The sequence below is a fragment of the Stegodyphus dumicola genome, chromosome 10, assembly GCF_044657685.1.
Source record: "Stegodyphus dumicola isolate Sdum_Otavi_A_Nest chromosome 10, ASM4465768v1".
NCBI lineage: Eukaryota > Metazoa > Arthropoda > Arachnida > Araneae > Eresidae > Stegodyphus > Stegodyphus dumicola.
Window position 1 is genome coordinate 128,404,449 of NC_140777.1, and position 22,527 is coordinate 128,426,975.

Here is a 22,527-nt window from a genome sequence, read left to right on the forward strand (position 1 = left end):
TGTGCGCCGTCATTTCTTCTCCAGTACAGAACTAGTAGCTGCAATTCTTGTGCAATGTTTATTTGCAAGCTTCCATCCAAAGTGTGCTCGAAAATGTTTTTATGCTGTCAATAAACTCTTCGTTTCTTCAAAGAACATTACAACTTTTACCACCTGTTGAGCATTACTGATGACTATCCACCATTTTGCAAACTGCTGTTTCGCGGTAAATTAGAGTTTAATGATGACTTTTCCTCAAGTCTATCATATTTATTTATGAATACGCAATTTTAATTTTCAGTATGATATATCAAAACTTCTATAGAGTTAAGTGAACAGTAAAACATTTATCACTTCGCCCTGCATATTATTTCTGGTTGATTTTGGCCCAAAGACCCATATTAATTTTTAAATAGGCAACAATATCTATTAAAAGTTTTAAAATTTTGACACGTATGCTCATTTTTTTTTTTTTTTTTTTTTTTTTTTTTTTGAGAAAAGTGAGCTGCATTAATAGGCTTTGAGGATTCATTGGAAAATATTGTACTAATATTATACCACAGAAAAGGAAATGTTAATTTGCTAATCTTTTACTAAGATACAAACTAATGTAAAATTCATTTCAGCCTATGATATATATAGATTATATATATATATATATATATATATATATATATATTTATAATAATAAATCTTTTTTCAGGTTCCTGGTAACAAAACTATCAAACCTTTTGCCATTTTCATGCAACACTTACAACATGATTCGAGCCGCCCAACCGTGATAGTGGTTAGCGTTGCTGACTGCCGTGACGAAGGACCCGGTTTCGAATCTCGGAGAAGGTTTGGATGTTTGTATATGTATAGCGTCTGTGCGGCATGACGGCACTCTAAATATGCGGCAGGCTGAAAGTCCTGTCGTGTCGTTTGGTGGAAGAGGAGAGGGGTGTTAGACCCTCGGACCCGTCCCCCGGGGTATTCTCCATCAAAATTGGGGGCGGAACTGAGCTAAATCGCACTGTCACCTGTAAGGTGTTCAAGGCTGTTGTCAACATGGAGGTAGGAAAGGGAGGCGGGGCCATTCCGCGCTAGAAGTGAAGCACTGCTTTGAAGCTTGGGTCACCAGACGGGGTGTTCTTTGTTTACATTCAGAAGCTCGCTTGACAAGATTCTGATAGTATTTCGACACACGATAGTTCCATAGAAATCGAAAAAGTGACACTCTCGCATGAAAGAAACATTCATAGTGTGATGGATAATAGCAATTTGTATAGTTTACTGACATTTACGCAAAAATCACATCTTGGTTATTTTTCGATAACTAACAACAGCGATTTTGATTATGAATTTGTTTTATAAAATTCTAAGCAGTTGCACTACAAAAATAGAGATTTTAAGAAAATTGCTAAAAGAGATCTGCCAAAATTTATTTTCTAGAAGATTTGAAAAGTTTGAAACTTGATGGCTAAATGTAAATATAAAATTATGTATGTTAAAATATTTGTAATTAGGCACGTAGGTCAGATTAAGTTTTTATTAAATAGAGTAACGCATGCAAGGGCTATTATCTGCCTAAAGAGAGAGATGCCATCGTGGAGGAATTTTGAAGAAAAACTGACCTTTGAGTGGGTATTAAAAATAATACTTATAATTTTCATTCAAATTATATTCATATATTTTTTTTATGTAAAACTTTCGGGTGTATGCTAAATTAGTGTAAATGACTTTACACGAAAAATATAGTGAATGTACAGAAATTAAAGATTTGCGCGGAAATGATAAATAGGAAATATGTATGGGTATTTATGCATGTGCTTGCAAAAAGCATGTATCTGCCTTTGACAAAATACTTAAATGTTCATTAAATTATTTATAAATGTATTTGAAATGAAGAATTTATTCACTTATAAACAACTGTGAAAGTACTGTGAAGAAATCTCATTATTAAATGTATCTAATTTATAATGATTATAAATGTTATCTAAATATATAAAAACTTTAATATTGAATTGTAAACATAAATTGAAATCCTGTTGACAAATACGTTATAAAACTATTTAAGCAAGAATTGTTTGTATTGGAAAGCAATCTGTTAAAAGGTATTGTAAAGCAAATGCTATGAGATGCGCACTTAAGAACGTAATAAAGAGTTTTGGAATATGTATTGTTGAAATGAAGGGTAAAAAAAAAATCTGATAAGTAATATTAAAAGAATTATTCCCTTTACATTTTATAATAACTCAGTTACAAGTTTTAAATAATACTATAAAAAAAACTTATTTTATTCCCTTTGAGAAATGTTCAGAGAAAGTAAAATACTATTTAATACCTATTTAATTATTAGGAATTAGCGAAATACTTATTTAAAGTATTTCGCTAATTCCTAATAATTCTCTAATTTAAAATGAACCGAATAGAGCATTAATTATAAATTGACTTACATTTTTCGATTTAAAAGAAGCCAAAAATCATGTCATATTTAAGAAAGTATTTTAGGAAGAAGCTCTATAAATAGAAAAGAAATAATGCATAATTTTAATATTAATAATACAATAAACTTTGATCTTAATTTTTGTACCTTAACCGAATAAAATCGAATTACCTTAATTTTTTTTCTAATGTAATTAACGAAAACTTGTGAAAATATTTCATTCAAATTAAACCATTCTGAGAAAACTGTCCTGTGAAAAGTATAGCATTTAATTCCGTTCAGAATGAAATGTTGTAATGTTGTTTAAAAATATGTTGTTATCACATACTTAGGACTCTGAAGTGTTGTAGAAAAAGAAAATATATACATATGTATATTTGCGACGTAATTACAAAATATTTACACCCGAACGCGTCAAATCCCATAGAACTCAATGGTAGGTAAATGACCCAATGTTTTGGTCACCACGTAGGGATCGTCGGTGCTTCAGAGCAGGGTACGGAGAAACTTGTTTAGGGCAACTCCATCTTACTTCCTACCTCCATGGTTGTCAACGACAGGTGTATCTTGCGCTCCTTGCCATGACGAAATTCGTGGTTTTGGTTTGATGTTACTGTCAGACAAGTGAGTATAAGTAACAACATGATTCAGAAAACAAACGGCACAACTTACAGGCTAGTTCACGAAATATCCTACCTTTCTATTACAGTCTAAGATTTGTAATAATTACATACTGAATATAAAAAAAAAACTGTCGGTAGGAGTCAGGAGAATTCATTATTGGACTCTCATCCGCCGCTAAATAGCAATGTGCAAGATGATGTATAACACCTGGTTGAATGTCGAACTGGAGGGGCAAGTTGTAATTTTTGTTTTTGAAAAAATGAAGAGTTTGATGGGGACAAAGGCATTTTCAAGCACACTTTGCTACAGGAAAAAAAAAAAAAAAAAAAAACGCTACTCGAATACCTCTGTAGAGCCACAGGTGACTAAAATACTGCAGAACCTAGCTAAGTGGTAAGCTACTGCCCCAATTTTGATGGAGAACACCCCGCGGGAAGTTCAAGGATCTCCCCCCTTTTTACCCTACCAGCAACATCTCGAGAGGACTTTCAGCTTGCCGTGTATTTTCAGTGTGTCCTTGAAGCAGAGACACTATATAAACATCGATGCCATCGGGATTCGAACCCAGGCTCTTCGGTGCAGCACTCAGAGTTAGTAATCATTTTCCTGTCTGGGCTGCACTTTGGTATAACATTACCTTCTTGCAAACACACCATGCGAAGATTGTGTAAACAATTGGAAGTCACTGTGTGTTGGAGAAAAATCGAAGGCACACATCAAGTTTCAGTACACTTAAAAATGGCAACTGGTCTCCCTTTACACTCTCAGCGTTTCATGCAATACGCAGCCTGCTCACACAGTGCAAATATTAATTCTGATTTCTTGTATAATGATTAATGTGCGTGCGATATCACATCAGCTTTCAGATCATTACGAAGGTAGCATCTGATCATGCGAAGGATCACTACGAATATTTTCTGATCATTACGAAGATGGTGCCCACTATAGTCCTCCATGTGATTCCTTTTCATGGGAGTTTTTGAAAGGAAGCCTGCAAACGTAATGTAATTCAAGATTCTTATTCAGCGATTTTGGAAGACGTGCCCAGTCTCTTTGCTAGTACTTTTGCCACCCTTAAGTCCTGCGTCCCATTGCCGTCGTACCGGGTTTAGCGCCGGTCTTGCGTGTGTCCGAGGGTTCTGACAAATGCAAAAATTCACTTGCAAGAGGTTGTAGAACAAAATGGTGGACACACTGAACACATCCTGCACTAAGCTTACTTTCCATTCTCAGACAGTTAACAAGACATTTATTTTTTAACATTTCGATGATAATAATTGTGTAATAAAGAAAACATAAGGTTATGACATTTCATACGCCACCCAGTATATGAAATCGAGATACAATCTTTACCGAAAGATATCAAAAAGAAATAAATAAAATTTTCATAACTGCAATTCCTTCAGAGAATTCATGTAAACAAAACCTGGTTACGAGCAGGTTTGATGGTATTTCATACAGTTTTGCATGGATACAACATTCATAGAGTGGATACTGTATGATGCTGTTTCCTACATTTTTGCACACAGGAGCAAGGAAGCAATAACATAGTCGCTTTAACAAGCCAATAATCCATTGTAATTTCAGTTTATTCCTGTTCCCGCATATAAATCAAATATACAACAAGGAATAACCACAACGGAAATTTTGTTTACTTCTGCTAATTATTATAACCGACATCAGCAATATTTCATCGTAGATTCAATTTAAAGCCTCCTAATAAGTCGCGGAAGCAGTTCATAAGCGAAGTCATGCGCGATGAATCTCGGCATGTCTGTGACTATTAAGATTTTGCTAAATGAGGACACTTAAAAGTCACTATGAAAGTCCTTTCGAGAGATCGATATTACAGGCAGAAAGCGTAAGAGATTCTTGGGTCCAGTTAGATGAACACGTAACGCTGAAAGCTACTAAGTTGATCAGCTGTCCTTTCATGCTACCCCCTCCCCGGTGTTAGAAGATGAAAAGATGAAGCTACATAGAGTAATTTTGTTATTAACTCATACTGTTATTACTGGTTCTGAAAATTTCTGACCAATGAAAGAAACACAAGCATTCATCTGTTATTATTTATGATACCTATTCCGTGATTCAATATGAAGGTATCGGATAGGAAAATAAAATAAGACTATAATACATCTTGGAAATAAACTATTAGCAGGACAATAAGATTTGTAAACTTCATTGAGTAAGAAGCCATGAAGTTTTAGAATAAATACTTCTTTATTTTAAAACTTAAACATTTATAAGTCCTATTCACGTTTTATGATTTAGAATAATAAGCTTTGAACAATAGTACTTCCAGAATGAAATTATCTGAAGCATGTTATTTATAGTTCAGTATTCATTTAAGCAATCCAGTTTCCGATGCAAGACTTTTCAGCTCTAAATCGATATAAGACGAGGAAAGAAAAGATGAAGTCAACCAAAATGCATACCGAGTCATCATCTTTACGCTTGCAGTAATTCTAGTTGCAAAATGATTAAAAATGATTATAAATGAACTTCGTCTTTAGAGCAGAACTTCACTATTGTTAGACGAAAATGAAGTTTATTTTGAATGATTTTTAAAAGCTGAGTTACAGAGCTTAAAATATTGTATGAAACTCCCATTTTTTTCATTGATTTAAATGCTCATATAAATTCGTACCGAGTGTCCTAAATTTTTGTTTACCTTTTGCAGTGATTTATATTGTATACGCAGTTCTGTTTTTTTTAATGTGAATTTGATTTAACATGAATTAAAAATAAATATTTTATTCGCGTAATATTTTATTACGTGTCTAATTCGTCCAATGCCGGCCAAACCAATTTCTAAAAAAAAAAAAAAAAAAAAAAAAAAAAGTGGTTTGCTCAAATTCTAAGGAAACAATTTTCATTTGTTGCACAATAGTACACGTATGCAGAAGATTGTGATAATGAAAAAAATTATTCAGTTTTAAATCCAGATTTAATAAAAGAATGTCTAAAACTGGCCAGATAATTACTTAATTACTTTATCAAGCATAACCCCAATGAGGAATGAGCTTGAAAGTTTTAACTTGAACTGTAGTTGGTGATAGCCACTGATAGAGAATTATATAATGGTCTAACAAAAGAAACGACGGTACTAGAGGAGACTTTGGCTGAAGTAGCTCAAGAGATCGCAGAAAGAATTTCATTCGTGGAGGAGGAGGGGGGGGGAATGTCCACAACATTTCTAATTTCAGCAATGACATTCTAGTCATGCTCAAATGTACGCGCCGTTTATTGTCAGATAGAGAACTAAATAAAATTTTATATGTAAACAGAATTTTTCCTATTTTAAATGCGAGTTTACTATAATACACTTTCATTAGATATTTACTACAAGCGAATTTTATTGAAATAAAAAATAAGCGAATAATTTAAAATGAATAATTTCATATTTTTTCAAGATTATTTTTACTGTTTTTTTAGGCCCTAAACCAATCTTCCAGAGAAAAATTTTTTTATTACACGAACGTTTTTAAAATAGATTTAGATCTATTAACCAATATTTATTTATGTATATTGTACGAAGTTATACATTTTAGGTTGTATTAATTATAAACTACACTTTATGTGTCATAGTTAATATTCTTGTTCCGACTCCCTTCCTAAAAACAGAGTTTCTGAAAACAATATACATAACATCTCAAAGTTCACGTTCTCGGCGATGGAAGTGGTTAGATAACTGACGGAGTCGTTTATTCCTATCGAATGATTAATTAGCAAAAATTTCAGCCATTTAAAACAGAATCAGAAAAACAATACACATCAGCACTAAATATGACCACTCCAGAACGACCACCACAGAAGACTAAAATCATTTGTAACTGTCGGTAGCCATCTAGAAATGGTCCACAGTCATTCCCCTTACTAGTTGCAATAACTTAATCTACGTTAATAAGAAGTGAATCACTTGATAAAATAGAGAATAGCATCAGAAGTTTGAAGAGCCATTTAATTTGAAGAGCATTTAAAATAGGAAAAATTCTGTTTACATATAAAATTTTATTTAGTTCTCTATCTGACAATAAACGGCGCGTACATTTGTGCATGACTAGAATGTCATTGCTGAAATATATCGAGTAATATATCGAGCAGAAATGTCAGAAAGGTCATTTGAAATTGCTTATGAATATTAAAATAGAAACAAAATACCTCCTCAAAAATATTTAGGAAGCCTTTTATGGAATGGATAATAATGATTATTTAGTAAAAGTTTTATAAGTTTTGATAGCAATACCTCTCATATTCTGGCTTCAACAGTTCTGATTCACTATAGACTAGTTCGAAATTTCAAAGCAAACTAAACTGTAATGGAAGCAAATACATACATTTTAAAAAACTAGCGACGAAGCAAATAAATTCTAAAAAACAGCGCAAAGAATCATTTCAATGCATAAGTGATTGATTGTATTTCCAGTTTCTAAGCATCTATTTGTGCAGTTCATTTTTACACACCATTAACTTAAGAAACGGGAGGATAACTTCGACAATAACGACTGTGTTGAAGTGATTACACTAGAATTAACAGTTTAACAATTATTAAAAAAATATTTGAATGGTTGAAACTTTGTATACACCATAGACGTAGTAGTAATAATGGATACTCGATAAACCAAGGATTCCAACCAGAAAGTTGGCAACAGCCATGAGAGTGCCAAAGAACCCACTTACAATTATAGTAATTGTTATACATTATATATTCTTGTTTTTGACGCCACGAGTGGTTGTTTTTAAAGTCTATTTTTATGTTACATGTTAAAATTACCGAAAAACGGAAAATATAAATAATGTTAATAATTTTATAAATGTTGAATAAGAGATTGTATATTAAAAAATTAATTTTATGCAAAATTCCAAATTTACGAAAAAATTCAGATAATTTTTACATTTTTTTTAAACACAGCAATTTCTGATTACGAAAAGTTTCAACTCGTCGACTTTATGAATTGGTGAGAAATATCTGTTAAGCTGTCTTTTTGTCGTATAATTTTTATTCTGTTCGTTAATAACAATAATAAAAAAAATTTAAGGGAAAAATTTTACGCAAACAAAAAAATAAATAAGTACAAAAGTCTGTCACGGATATTTATGTTTTTATAGTGGTAGATACTGTTCAGTTAAAAAAAAAAGAGCATGCAAATGCACAAGCGCTAAAATATCTACAAATTAGGCACATGTGGGTTTGTCTGTTGTCTTTTGTATACCATTGAGGAAAGACAGAAAGTAATTCAACTACTCCAACTTCTTAACCTCCTGACTTAATATGAACTGTGTAAGCTTGAAACTACATTAAGAACAGAACAGTTCTAGCGAATGTTGAAATCGGGAAGCTAACGCTGATAAATTAGAAACACCGATTTATTTCAATTTACTAATTTTACATGTGCACATCTATTTGAAATTTCGATATAGGCAGCATAACATTTGCGACATTTAATATTTGACTCAGAATGAGGGAAAAAGATACAAAATATTAATATTTTTCATAAATTATTAAATTATCACTAATTAAACTCTTGCCCATGTTAATTTCTTTTAAAACGTTATTCCGTTTTCTTTTAAAAAATGGTGGGTACAATTTTAAGCAACGAAAGACTTCGATATGGAAGAAATTAACAAATATATATAGATGTGTGATATTTTAATGCAGTCGTAGTGGCTGAGGGCGAAGGCATGATGACACAATTAACAAAACTGAGCTTGAAGTATCACAATCTTTATTTTCACGCATATCAAATCATTTCGTAGAAGACAATATACTTTTTAGTTGAATACAATAATTTTTATGTACACGGGGTTTAAAGTACGACGTCATCTTAGGTAAGTAAGCATAGCAGCAGAGGTTCTTCAGGCAGGAGAAGTTAAGAAGAAGAAATGAAGTAATTGCCGGCGTAGCAGTATTTATACTAGGCAGGTGCAGATGTACAGCTAAGCTGCGATTGTTTAATTTTAGGTTTTAGTTCCCTTTTCAATCAGTGTTATATAATTTGGAAAGATCTCGAACTTGGGAGAAAAGATAAACAATACAAACAGATAAAATAGTCAATTTTGAGGTTGCCAATTATTTCTTAACGCAGCCATTGCATTTTATTATAGCTTATGCATATACTACATACACTGCTAGCCATTAAAATTGCAACACCATGAAGGAAAGAAAATACAAAACACGATATTTATTGTATGTAAACTGTATAGCATAAACACAAAATGATTAAATTTGTAAACAGTTTGAGGTGGTGTATTTAATTATGGCAAAGCACACGAGGGCTATCTGCCTAAGGGGAAGGATGCCTTCGTGGAGGACTTTCTAAGGGAAACTGGCTCGTATACACGTTACACGTGGCGAAAACCACGAAAACGCCCGTGCAGCCAGCCCGTTCGCTAAACAGTTTGAGGATTTACAGGGGTGCGAAATTAGTAGAAACAGCTGCCACCCCTGGCAGCAAAAACGGCCCTTACCCGGTTAGACATGGAGTTAGAACTGGACTTGGATGACAGAAACGAACAATTCATTCCATGCTGCTGGACGTCATATGTCTTAAATGTACCGATCTGCGTTCAAATACCATCTATCTTCTATCCGAACTAGAGATGTGCGTGTCGTCTACTCAATGGCTGCCCAAACCATCACACAAGGTACAGGGCCCCTATGCCGATATCGAATGCAAGCAGGCGACGTGCGGTCTTCTCGGACACTGCACACACGTATTGTTAAATAGAAAAATAATTATGTTTGTTGTTTTAATACCATTTAACTTTGGACTTTGACTGATGGTGCCGGACAAAAATATCATAATCAAAAATCAAATATCAAATAATTCACATTCAATAACTATTTCATAATATTCATATATCATTTCGACATTCTTATAAATATTCGTATATCATATCTATCAATCAATCGTATAGTGGTATAGTACAATTTAACTTTTTAGGTTTGCGTTGTGAGTAACCTATGTAAAGGGAAAATCAATAACTCCAAATTCAATTAAACTCCGTTTCTTAAAAGCCTCCCGGCTCAAACAAATGGAGGGACATGACAGACCACAGTAAATTATACGCTACATAAATACACAAATGCAATTAAATTTTAAACACACATTTATTAAATTCTTGAATATATATTATATAATTAAATAATGGATAACTGATCAGTAATACATATTTTTTTCTAAGCAAAATAACACATAATACTACACCAAATTACAGCTTATATTAATTAAGATTAACATTATCAAATTCTACTGTATCATAAGTGTAACACTAGTATTTTCTCCCATTTCATCTTCTAACTTTAAGTATTTATCATGGTAATTCACTTTAAGAACACTGATAATTTCCACATCGATTAATTAAATTAAGTAATTGCTCAAATTTCAACAAACATTAAAATGACGACTCTTGCTTGAGTATTAAGATAATTATTGAAGTAAAACAAATAAAAAAAAATCACTCACGGGGTGAAGTCCAATCTGCAACACTCACTTTACTCGGAAATACCTTCGTATACTGATTTAATAAGGTGATTTGACCGCACCATTGTTAAATAGAAAAATAATTATGTTTGTTGTTTTAATACCATTTAACTTTGGACTTTGACTGATGGTGCCGGACAAAAATATCATAATCAAAAATCAAATATCAAATAATTCACATTCAATAACTATTTCATAATATTCATATATCATTTCGACATTCTTATAAATATTCGTATAGTAAATCTATCAATCAATCAAATCAATCAATCGTATTATCATATCTATCAATCAATCATATATCATATCTATCAATCAATCGTATAGTGGTATGTTACAATTTAACTTTTAGGTTTGCATTGTGAGTAACCTATGTAAAGGGAAAATCAATAACTCCATGTTTCTTAAACAATCGTATAGTGGTATAGTACAATTTAACTTTTTAGGTTTGCGTTGTGAGTAACCTATGTAAAGTGAAAATCAATAACTCCAAATTCAAGTAAACTCCATGTTTCTTAAAAGCCCCCTGGCTCAAACAAATGGAGGGACATGACAGACCACAGAAACTACACTAAATTAAACAAATGAAACATAAAATACATATCAAACACATTTATTAATTTCTAGAATATTCAAACATATGATAACTAGGTAAACTGATCAGTCCCCTACAAATTAACCTTAAGATGTAAATTAACATATATATCATTTTAAATCTTATACTCATGTTAGGTGTACTAAATTTTTTTTTAACATTACATAACTCACAATTTAGGCGGTTGTACTGTATATTAATATAGTATCATTACTCGGTTACAATTTAAATACAAAAGACAGAAAAAAAAAATTCACTCACAGGGTGAAGTTCATACATTCAACTCCTATGCCATCATCGACTGATTAATATGGAGTGCTGATAGTTCAACAGATCGTCCTACTCATTGCGTTGACCATTCGAAGAGATCGAGAATGCCATCATCGACGGATTAATACGGAGTTTTAGAGAGTTCAACAGATCGTCCTACTCATTTCGTTCACCATTCGAAGAGATCGAGAATGCCATCATCGACGGATTAATACGGAGTTTTAGATAGTTCAACAGATCGTCCAGCGTCCAAAGTTTACTCGAGCACCACATTATTCCTGCTGTCCTTTATTCACAAAATCATCGTTAATGGAGGCAGACAGTTCTTGCGAATCTTACAGATGACTTGGTTGTAACACCATTGAAGCTGTCCTTACAATAAATAAATTCCAGAATATGGAATGATGAAAAAAAAAATTGACGCAGCTGGCACAGGCAGAATAAACAGCAATGCACACCTTAGAAGGGTCCTACACGAGTCTCTTTCATTCTGGAAGCCCCGAAACTCACCATAAGCGTAGAGCACCTTTGGAACAAAATCTAATTAGGAAGTCAAAGCCGGTAAAACAGGAATACCGCATCTGGATGTCAGGATCACCAAGAGAATCTGCCGAACAATTCTTGGGATAAGAGAAATCGAAATTCTTCTGCGGAGCTCTATGCCTTATGCCAACGCAAATTCTCGCCAGCTAAAAGCCGAGAGAAAAATCATACCCTCTGCCGGCTGTTCACGCGGCTCGCGAGAAGCAAGACCCGAAGGGTCAAGCCCCCGCTTTTTCTCCTCTTACTCTTTTTGAAAATCAGAATCAGAATTGAACTTTAGCCTGGTGCAAGCACCCAGGAAAACTCGGTTTCTTCGCCTCTGTGAGTTCATAGGCTTTCAAAAAAATCATAAAATTAAATCTTACCAATCCCGGAATTTTATGTTATCTAAATTGAGAAAATGACACACCCATGACGAATCAAACACCAGAAAATCTGACAATGAAATCCTAAAAACATCTGCACTCATAACGTGAGAAAAAAAATAGACCCCCCAACTAACAAGTGAAACTAAGCTTTTACGAAAATCCAATTACCAGCCACCCCCACTGTCTTGAAGTAATAAAACTGCAAACTTACAAAGCGACAGGAAAGCGCTTTCCGTTTCACACGCATTAGCTAAAAAGACCCTTTTGCCTTCATTGTTGGAAAGGCCATAAACCAGATGTGTGTCCTCGCAACCGTCTCTCGCCTTTGTTACAATTCCCACTCAAGAATAATGAGTTAAATAAAACCTTAAGAGCTTAAGAATACTTTTTTTCCCAGATCAAAATACACATGAATACAAATAAAAATATAATAATAATAATAATTTAAAACACATATTAATAATTGAAATTCTCGACATAACAGTATATAGCCATCAGAATACTGCGCGTAGAAACGGGACTCGTTTGAAAAGGCGACATTGTGCCACTCCTGTGCCCAGCTTTGTCGTCTGGCGCACCAGAGTCGCCGTCTCTCTCTATCTATGCTGCATTATCAAGGGAAGCCGAAATAATGGTCACCCTGCTGATAGTCTACGCTGTGGCAAACGTCGACGCATCTTACAAGCTGATACTGGACTTACTGCAAACATGTCCATTTCCTGACTAATGGTCCGTGATAAGGTGCTACGGTTTCGCAGGGCTGACCTCATAATATGTCTGTCCTCTCGGGCTTTAATGATGGGAGGGCTTTGAGATCCTGCATGCCGTTCAGTATTACCCTCAGCAACTCATTGATTTTATATTTGCATACCAGTGGGTCGATGTCGACCAGTGCGACGGGTTATCACTGAACGATAATCCAAACTTTCGATAGGACATGATTCTGCCTTTATCGAATTACGACACTTGCTGGTAAGCATTTCTTATTATTATTCGAGGCATAACACGATATTCTGAGCAAACTCCGACCTTACAAAATGCTTTCCGAATGAAAAATCCACTACACAACTTTTGTTTTATGCAGTGCTTCAGTTTTATGCCTTTCTCCCTCCTGCTTCGTGTAAATGCGCTGAAGTACTAATCATTCGCATATCCCAAGCTCTTCTTCTTTTCATGTGTTTTTTTTTTTTTTCGTTCGTCAGATCATTCTTTTCTGGTGTTGCAATTCTAATGGACAGCAGTGTATATATATATATATATATATATATATATATGTGTGTGTGTGTGTGTGTGTGTGTGTAATATTTTGGCAGGCAGGCATTAGAAATGATGAAGCTTAGCAATCTGGTCACTTCAGATCCCGGGGTGGTCGTGGCGAAAGTGGAAAACATCAGAACTGAAAACACAGAAGAATTTAACTTTTTAGTTCCATCTCTTTATTCAATGCAAATCGTAAATCGTTCAAGATTACATATGCGATAGTAATTTGAACTAAATAGTATTAACTTTAAATTTACAGTGAACTATTACTATTCAAACAAAAGGAGGCAGATGAGAAGAGCGGCAGATTAGGTCTTAACAGCAGTAGAGGGAGAAAGCGGTTCTTGACGCAAAAGGACGCGAATTCTTCATTTATAAGAGCGGTTACATAACAAGCCGAATGTTCTCGAAAGTACTGGTCTAGGGGAAGATCCTGAAATTGCGGAAAGTTAATTAGAGGTTGCCTGTTTGTGTAGAGCAAAGCCATCGTATTTTGTATATTTTACATATATAAATATATTTTAAATATGTTTAAATAATTTAAAATATATTTAAATAATATAGTTTACATATATATGTATATATATATATATATATATAAATGTTTGGTTGTCTCTTATACAAATCTACAGTTTAATTTTCGACCTTTAAAACAAGAGGAGGCTCACCAGCGGCCGAGCGGTAAAGTCGCTGAACACTGGTAGTTCGTTCGAGGTTCGAATCCCGCGAACGGGCTGGCTGCATGGGCGTTTTCGTGGTTTTCGCCATGTGTAACGTATATACGAGCCAGTTCCCCTTAGAAAGTCCTCCACGAAGGCATCCCTCCCCCTTAGGCATATAGCCCTCGTGCGCTTTGCCATAATTAAATACACCAACACCAAAACAAGAGGAAGATTACTGTTTACATAAAATTTCTCAAAACCCAGTCCATGGGATCCGCACTCTTTACATACATATCTTTTATGCTAATTTAACGAACTTTTGATTAAAAGCTTTGCGTTGCCACTCTGAAAAGCGTAATATATATATGTTTCAAATTTAATCAGAAAACTCGGCGATATAAAAAAATTGTGTTGCCACTCCGGTGAACGCAATTATATTAATTTGTCTCGAATTTAAGAAACAAACTCCTGTATTGAACGGAAACGTGTTGCCATTGTCCAAATTAAAATACTTTAAAGTGTATTGTCTTTCAGAAAAGCATAAAATAAAAACATGCACTCATTAATATGCATTTTATTGCATCACACGTATTTTCGTTGCTTTTTGAAAGCGTATTTGTAATAGTCGTCACAAAGCATTACTCTCGCTGTGAAATCAATTATGCCACCAAAACGAAAATCGATAGCTCGATCTACACCTCGAGGACGTAAAAAAGGAAACACGATCTTCAGACACAAACTAGCTTTAGCAACACGATGTAAAACGTTCGAATACTCCCTGCTCAAGCCTGTTCGAATGAAACAAACAAGCAACGGGAAGAAAGAGTGGGAAACTTTCGAGTACGCACTGCTCAAGGTTGGGTAAAGACTTTCGGGAACACATTTTGTGTGTGTATATATATATATATATATATATATATATATATGTGCGACTATTTTGACATCAGCAAGTTATAAAAAAAAGTTCTCTCATTTTACGTAAACAGAGCATACGCAAAAAAGGCTATGATTATGTCAGCAGCAGTGAAATTTCAAAATTTTAACAAGCGATTCGCTACCTAAACGCATCAGTGCTTTCATTAATCACATGCTTCTTTATAATGTCGTTGTGATTTTAGGGAGACCTTATGTACATACTAATAATGTTCTTGTTGTTGTGAGTTATCTAGTAACATCAAATATCATTTATCTGACAGTAGCAGGTACAGATAGAAGTGATCGAGACACTAGATTTTCAGCATCGGTCGTACAGCCGCGCCGCACCGGGATGCGGTTCAAGGTGCGGTCCGAGCGTCACCCATTCTCTTCCCCTACCAACAAACTTCTCGAGAGTACTTTCGGCTTTGTCGTGTATTTTGAGTGCCCGTGCCCATCGATATGGCGGTCATAAATCGCTAACCACTATACCTGCTGGAAGACAGTATGACCGTAAGACATCAAACGTATTTCATTTGTATGACAACAACATAATTCTACGAATGTTATTATGGCGAGTAACGCAGGATTGTGCCTATTGTTGATATGACCCTTGGGTATAGCTGACAGTACAACGTTGACCACTTCTATTCCAAATATGATGAACTTAAGGGTCCCCATGATGAATTTAAGGTTTGCCCTACCACTAATATATCCGAGAGATATTTCGTTTCGCTGAGTGTCCCACATTCTATAGATGCACTGTACAATTACAAACAGCCAGGCCTTTTCTGAGAGTCGAACTCGGAGGCAACGATATGCTAACCAGCGACGTTAACCACTGTAGCAATCAGGGCGGAGCTAATAAACTTCACATGGGCAGTATGCATAAACAGCTACTGTCATATCGCTTGATATGTACCATTATTTTCCATACTTGCATTTCCGCCTACTCTTGTATCAAAGAAATTTCATTAGTAAAAATGTTTTGATCCAAATATAAATTACATACGTGAAGACTTCACTGCCATATCCTGCAATTGCGGTGAAACATCGCGTGGCGAAATCTCTGGCTGGATTCAACGGTGCCATGCAGTTAGCACCGAAGCACATTGCAAGCGCAGAAATCATGAAACCAAGCACAACGGGATGCATCCATTTCGGAATATCCATGTTCCTCTGGTCGATAGTGGCTAAAGCTGTGAACATTAGAAGTCCAGTGCCTACAATCTGGTGAAAAAGAAATAAAGAATTAGAAAATAAATTAGAATTTTTTTAATATCATCTTATTCATTATGATGGTAAATAATAATAAGAACACCATAAATTTGCTCTTTAGTGCGATTTCCATTTGCCCTGGCAAACGTGGATGGTTTTAGAAATATTGCTAAAATAATTAACCTTTAGAAATATTGCTAAAATAATTAAAATACTTATCTCATGCCACTGAATTATTTCTTATAATAATTATATTATAAAATTATTTCTTATATTATAAACTGCCTTAGAGGCTGTTTATAATTTTCTATCTTTAAATACAAAAAAAAAGAAATCATAATTATATCATTTTCATACACTGGTGACGTATGGCGGGGACACCTGATGTCTAACATAGGTAAACAGGTGTTTGTTCCACGCCCTCTTCAGAGCAACAGCTCCCAGGGACAAGAAAAAAGCCGCCCGCGAGTTTATATATTTTAAGCACAAGGCTTTGCACAGGTATTTCTTTTTACATTGGTTATAACCGCCCTCGTGGTACAAACTGACATCCTCGGCATTCACATGGAATTATAAAACATAGAATATACACATAACACACCATAAAACTATACATAACTTACATACAACGTGGACTTGCAATACAGAGGCTGTAGGTAAATTTTTAGACGATTTTCATTGTATTTATGGAAATATTTTAGCTAAAAGTTTTCTGTTTTAAATGCTCTGTTTGATAACCTCTATTCTTCATTATATTCCGACACCGCAATTTCTAAGCCAATTTTTGTAGTATCGGAAGAAGTATCTTATTCCATTCCTCTTGAACAGATTCCTCAGAACAGTCCAAGGAGGGCTGTAGGTCGACCTTTGGACAATCGGCTTTTTAAAACCCCTACAGCGCAAAAATACATGGGTGTTATATCGGAGATTTAGTAGGAATGTGAGTGAAAATTAAGGCCTTGACAACCGTTTCTTGTACCATTTTTTCGAGGAAATTAATAATGTGTGGCTGCTTCCTCTATCTTGATGCAGTTCCTCCATATTGATGGCACTTTGGGTAAAGAGAAGGCACATATTGATGGCACTGTGGGTAAAGAGAAGGCATTTCCCTTTGAAAAGTGGGTGTAAAATATGTTCCCGATAATAAGTGGAGTTGATATGAACATTGTGCTCCACTCTCTTTATTTTTAATTAGCCGTTATATGAAAAACCAACAAAAACCATTAATCCCTTTGAAAAACGTTTTTTAGATTCTTTGAACCGTGTTTTAATGTTTTTTCCCCCCTACTCTTTGGATGATAATAAATGATTCTGTTTTTATTGCAGTCATCTAAATACACCCAAGATTCGTCTATCGTGGCAACATTTTCTCATTTTTTCCGGATAAATGTTTCTCATAAAGAATTCTGCAGAGCGTTCTGCGTTCGGCGATATGTCGCAGAGAAAGACGATGCACATTATGTTTCTTGGCCTTTTTCATTCTAAAAATTCAAATTTTTATAATGATTTTGCAATTGTACTTTCAAATTATGGATTTTCCTTTAACATAAAGGTCTTAACTTTACAACATTCGTAACACCGTGTTTTTTCCTTGGATATGTATTTGGAACAATTTTTCTCCTTGAAGCCAAACTTTCACGTTGTTTTCCTTTCTTGTTGACATTATGTGTAGCCTTAAATATCGAAAAACCATGGCTTTCATAGCGTTTCTTAATAACTAGATATGAATAAATGTTTTCGGAAAGAGCACCAACATAGCCTTCCGTAGGCTGATTCTTTAAATGCGCCATTTGACATAAAAGCAAATCTGTCAAGTACCAGACGATAATGTATACTTTCAAAAATACAGCTGCAGTTAAAAAAATTGGAAGCACACAGTTTTTTTTAAACAGCAAAGCATAGTCGTCTAAAAATATGCGAACAGCCTTTATACATACATACACATAACATAAAAATAAACGTATAAAAAAATTAAACAAAAAGTAGTGCCTATTGCTGCTTTGTCATAACGGCACAGTGATTCTATACTGTACTGCTGTTATTTCAGGATTTAAAGTTTTTAACAGTTTAAAAAATGTTATGAAAAGTTGAATGAAAATAAATAAATAAATAAATAATCACTCTGAAGAGTCGAAGGAGAAAACATAAAAAATGTTCAGTGCCACCTCCGAGATCCAGATCTTTACACTCATAGCTGGACGTGCTTCCCATTACACTACTAATGCATGCGATAAGGAGAGAAGAAATAGCTTACAACTTTCAGAAACATGTGAAACTTATGGGACAAGTTGAAATAATTTTTAAAGAAGGATTATTAATGTTAAAGGCAATGTTATTAATTCATGCTGCCTAAAGTTTCATTGAAACATGATGCACTAATTAAAGCACTTGCACTCTGATTGTTCGGAACTCCCACTTGCTTTCAATAAGTTGTCATAGTTCTTACAAAAAAGTTCACGTAAAACTGTTTTTATAAATTACATTAATCACAATATGTAATTATATTAAAAACAATCTTAATCTAGTCTTAAAAGTTAACGAAAGGTATATGTGTCTCCAAAGCCAATCAATTGAAATGGAAACCTCTAAAAGTCTTTTTCCAAAGCATTAGTGTATTCATACATATACTGACGTTTAATACATTCATTAGGGACATTTGTGCTGGAGCTTGCGTATACAATATTTTTTTTTTTTTCATTTATAAAACAGTCAGTGTTAACACCACTTGTTTTAATGGTGAATTACATAATTATTCCTGCAATTATATATTATTCTTGAAAAAATTCCGAGTTTAAATTTTCTGGGTATAATTTTAAATTTGAGTCTTTAGAATAATTAATGTAAAAACGAACGGTTTCCGTTAATACTAGTTTCCGAACAATAAAGTTGCTGGACACTGGTAGTTAAACTCCATGAACAAGCTGACTACATTTTGCGGTTTTCATCATGAATATCATAGATATGAGCCAATTCTAGACAAAATGCTACACAAATACATCTCTTTCCTTAGGCAGACAGCCCTAATGTGCTTTGCCTTATTCAATGATGTATTATGTAGCCACCCCTGTCATGTTTCAGCATAACTAACGAATCATTATCTAAACGGTTGCACATCAAAATGTTAATAACACTTTAAGAAGACGAACAAACTGAAACGACACGAGATTGAATTTCTATTTAAAAGAACATCTGAAAAACAAAGTAAAAGAAAATAAATTTACAATTTAGTAATAATTAAACAATTTCAATAAAGATAACCTGTTGTAATTATTCATCTCCCCTTTCTGGTCTTTTTAAGCTACACATTTCATGAAAAAATTAAAATGCAACTTTAAAAAAGGTATTAATTAAATAATAACCTTTAAATACGTAAATCTGAAATTTTGTTAACAGCTTTCATAGCATTAACTTTTTACTCATTTTCAGTATTTTAATGCTTAAGTTTCCTTCTCGCTTTTTTAGCAAAATATTGTTAATCAAAAATTTGAAATGTAGGAGTACTTTCCTCATTCCTTTTTGATCATTATGATCATTTCACATACTTCTTGATTCTTTTCGCAGATCATTATGCGAATAGAAATTTATTATTTTTAAAGCCTGAAAATCATGTCTGAAATGTTATCGTTATGCAATGATTTGTCATTATTTTTCACCACGATATTTGAGAACTGCGATGTTTTCTCCTTGCTTTCTTTTTTCCTACGATGTTTTAAAGAACGATGGTTCCGCTTTCTGTTGTTTTTATGTTTTCTTCCGCGATGTTTTCAGCGAACCAAGTGATTTCGTAACATCGGAAAGCTTTTCTAAACTGATATTATTTGCATACACACGTAAGCATTTTGCTCTTCAATTTTGTGTACGGTTCCTAAATATGATCTTCGAGTTTAATATCAAATATCTCGGTACATTTTTGTCGAAGTCAAACTTTTTCGTTTTGTATTATCATTTATAATGAGTACAGAACTTTCCTAAACGTAAATCTAGGGATTGGAGGAACGTGTAAATAGTAAGATTTCGTAATTTTTACCAGTCTGATTTTCTTTAAATTAAAAAATCCTAAAATATGTACATTTGCGTCATTTAAAATATTTTTTTATTTGGAAATGTGCACCTGCGGACAAAAGTTTCGAGAATAAAAGCCGACCATATTTAGTATTGCATTGGACAAGAAATAATTATATATTCGCTTTAACATCAGCGCAGCAGCAACAAAGAATGATTGCTGTACTTACTTGATCCAACAGACAGCTAGGGATAGATACATATGGTTTGGGGTAAGTGGCCCATATGTAAGCAGTCGCTGTGTCGCCAGTAATCGTTCGGTTCGGATCGAAGTAATCCAACGCATCTAGAATAGAAGAAAGAAATCTTTATACAAACCTAAATGATTTTATAATTGTTGAACGTTTCAAGTTCTAATGGACTGATAATTAAAAATCTTACACATATTAATAATTAGTTAAATTTGCACTGCGTTATTTATAATTGAAAAGACATAAGACAGAGCACATAATTGTTCTTTGTAACCAAGTGTTAACAGATGGAAAAAAAAAAAAACAAGCTGAAAATAATTGATATTTGTGAAAGAAGTTGCACTAAAATTTCATTTACCTGTATAAGTACTTATGCAGAGGCAAGATAATCAAACTTTCATAGTAATTTTTTATTGTTTTCATTGAAGGAAACTACGGGTATTTTCCTTCCCACTCTGAAATTGTTTGAGATATCCCCCCCTCCTTCAAAACTCCTATTCAATATCAATATAAATTAATATAAAATACAATTTTTCTTGGCATTACAAATAAATGTATCAAGTTTTAGAAGAATAATATTAACTATTAAAGTTAAAATGCACCCGAGTTCACATTCGGTTCTGTCGAAACCTCACAGCTAATCTAAGAGTTCTACCAATCCTGGTGGCTATCACATCTCTCTCAGCCGTTGGAATATTTGGAACTAAGAGGTTTTCTGACGTTGGAGCATCGGCAGTCAATACGTCTGGACCTAGATCAGTAACAGTCAGAACCTGTCACATAGTCATAAATTCTGAATCTGAAGTAATAGCAGTGTCAAATATCTCAAGAAAGTGAATTACATCGTTTCGCCACTTATGGTAAGTAAACTACCTCAGTTAACACTTTGTTTGAAAAAGGGCAGCAACGCCTCTCTTTATTGCGAGATTGAGTAGAACAGTAGTTTAAAGATTTTAAAAATAGAAATGAGTTTGTAATGAAGCGGTTTGTTGAAAATAATTGAAATAAAATGTTTATGCCTAAAAAGAAACTCATTGTCTCTCAATTTCAAGCGAGCTGTCTCATTTATCTGATTTAATGAGCATATTTAATCTAAAGAAGGGTTTCTTAAATTGTGGGTTTGGGACCTGCAGCAGGGGGTCGCCAAAAATTTTAGCAGTTTGATATTTCTTTTAACTTATTATAATAATTTTACAATTACCAAATATTTTTACACAATGTATCTGAAAATAGATAAAGATAACACAATGCAGACAAAGAAAAAAAAAGAAAACGTTTCGAAACATTCTTTTTATAATATAAACGTTCATTTTCCTTGCTTTGCACGTGACGCTCTCATTTTATCTGTTACTTACTTAAAATTGTTACATTGTTCTATGTTTTAAATTTAGAAATTAAAGTTAATGACCTAAAACTGCAATAGTATATTACAGTACAAGTGAAAAAATTGACAGTTTCACTCACGCGTGTGTCGCATTTGCGCAATACTTATGGGGTCCCATAAATTTTTTAAAAATATTATGAAGTCCTTGGGGTCGCGAAAAAATCTCATTGATAAAAAGGGGTCACGACTGAAAAATTTTAACAAACCCTGGTCTAAAGTAACCGACATACATTTTATCTCTGTTGGATATGTTTTCCGAAGTGGTTGAGTTATCTCTTCTATTTAAGTTTTAGTCTTGCAACTTGATCGTTGCCATCTTTCACTGGATAAAGCTCTAGTACCTTTTGAAATCACTCCCAATAAGAATTATATTACCAACGTGAATTTGGATGCATTGTCTACCACTTTTACGTTGTAAGTAGTTGTCCGAGATACTCCACACGAAATCGCTCCCTGATATTTTCTCTCAATATTTGAAGATATCTCCATCGTTTCTGACAATCCTATTTGTAAATTAGATCTAGGTCTGTTATACCACCTT

The 22,527-nt window shown here is 33.8% G+C and overlaps 1 protein-coding gene across 1 annotated transcript in view; it reads right to left on the bottom strand.

The window, feature by feature from the left end:
* The window catches only part of LOC118190240 (aquaporin-9-like), a 156,664-nt gene that overhangs the window by 17,228 nt on the left and 116,909 nt on the right, over window positions 1-22,527 (bottom strand). The window contains exons 4-5 of the mRNA XM_035360929.2: window positions 20,582-20,697; window positions 16,144-16,361 (exon numbers count right to left, since the gene is read on the bottom strand). Coding sequence (XP_035216820.1) covers window positions 16,144-16,361; window positions 20,582-20,697 — 334 coding nt within the window. The remainder of the gene's footprint in view (window positions 1-16,143; window positions 16,362-20,581; window positions 20,698-22,527) is intronic.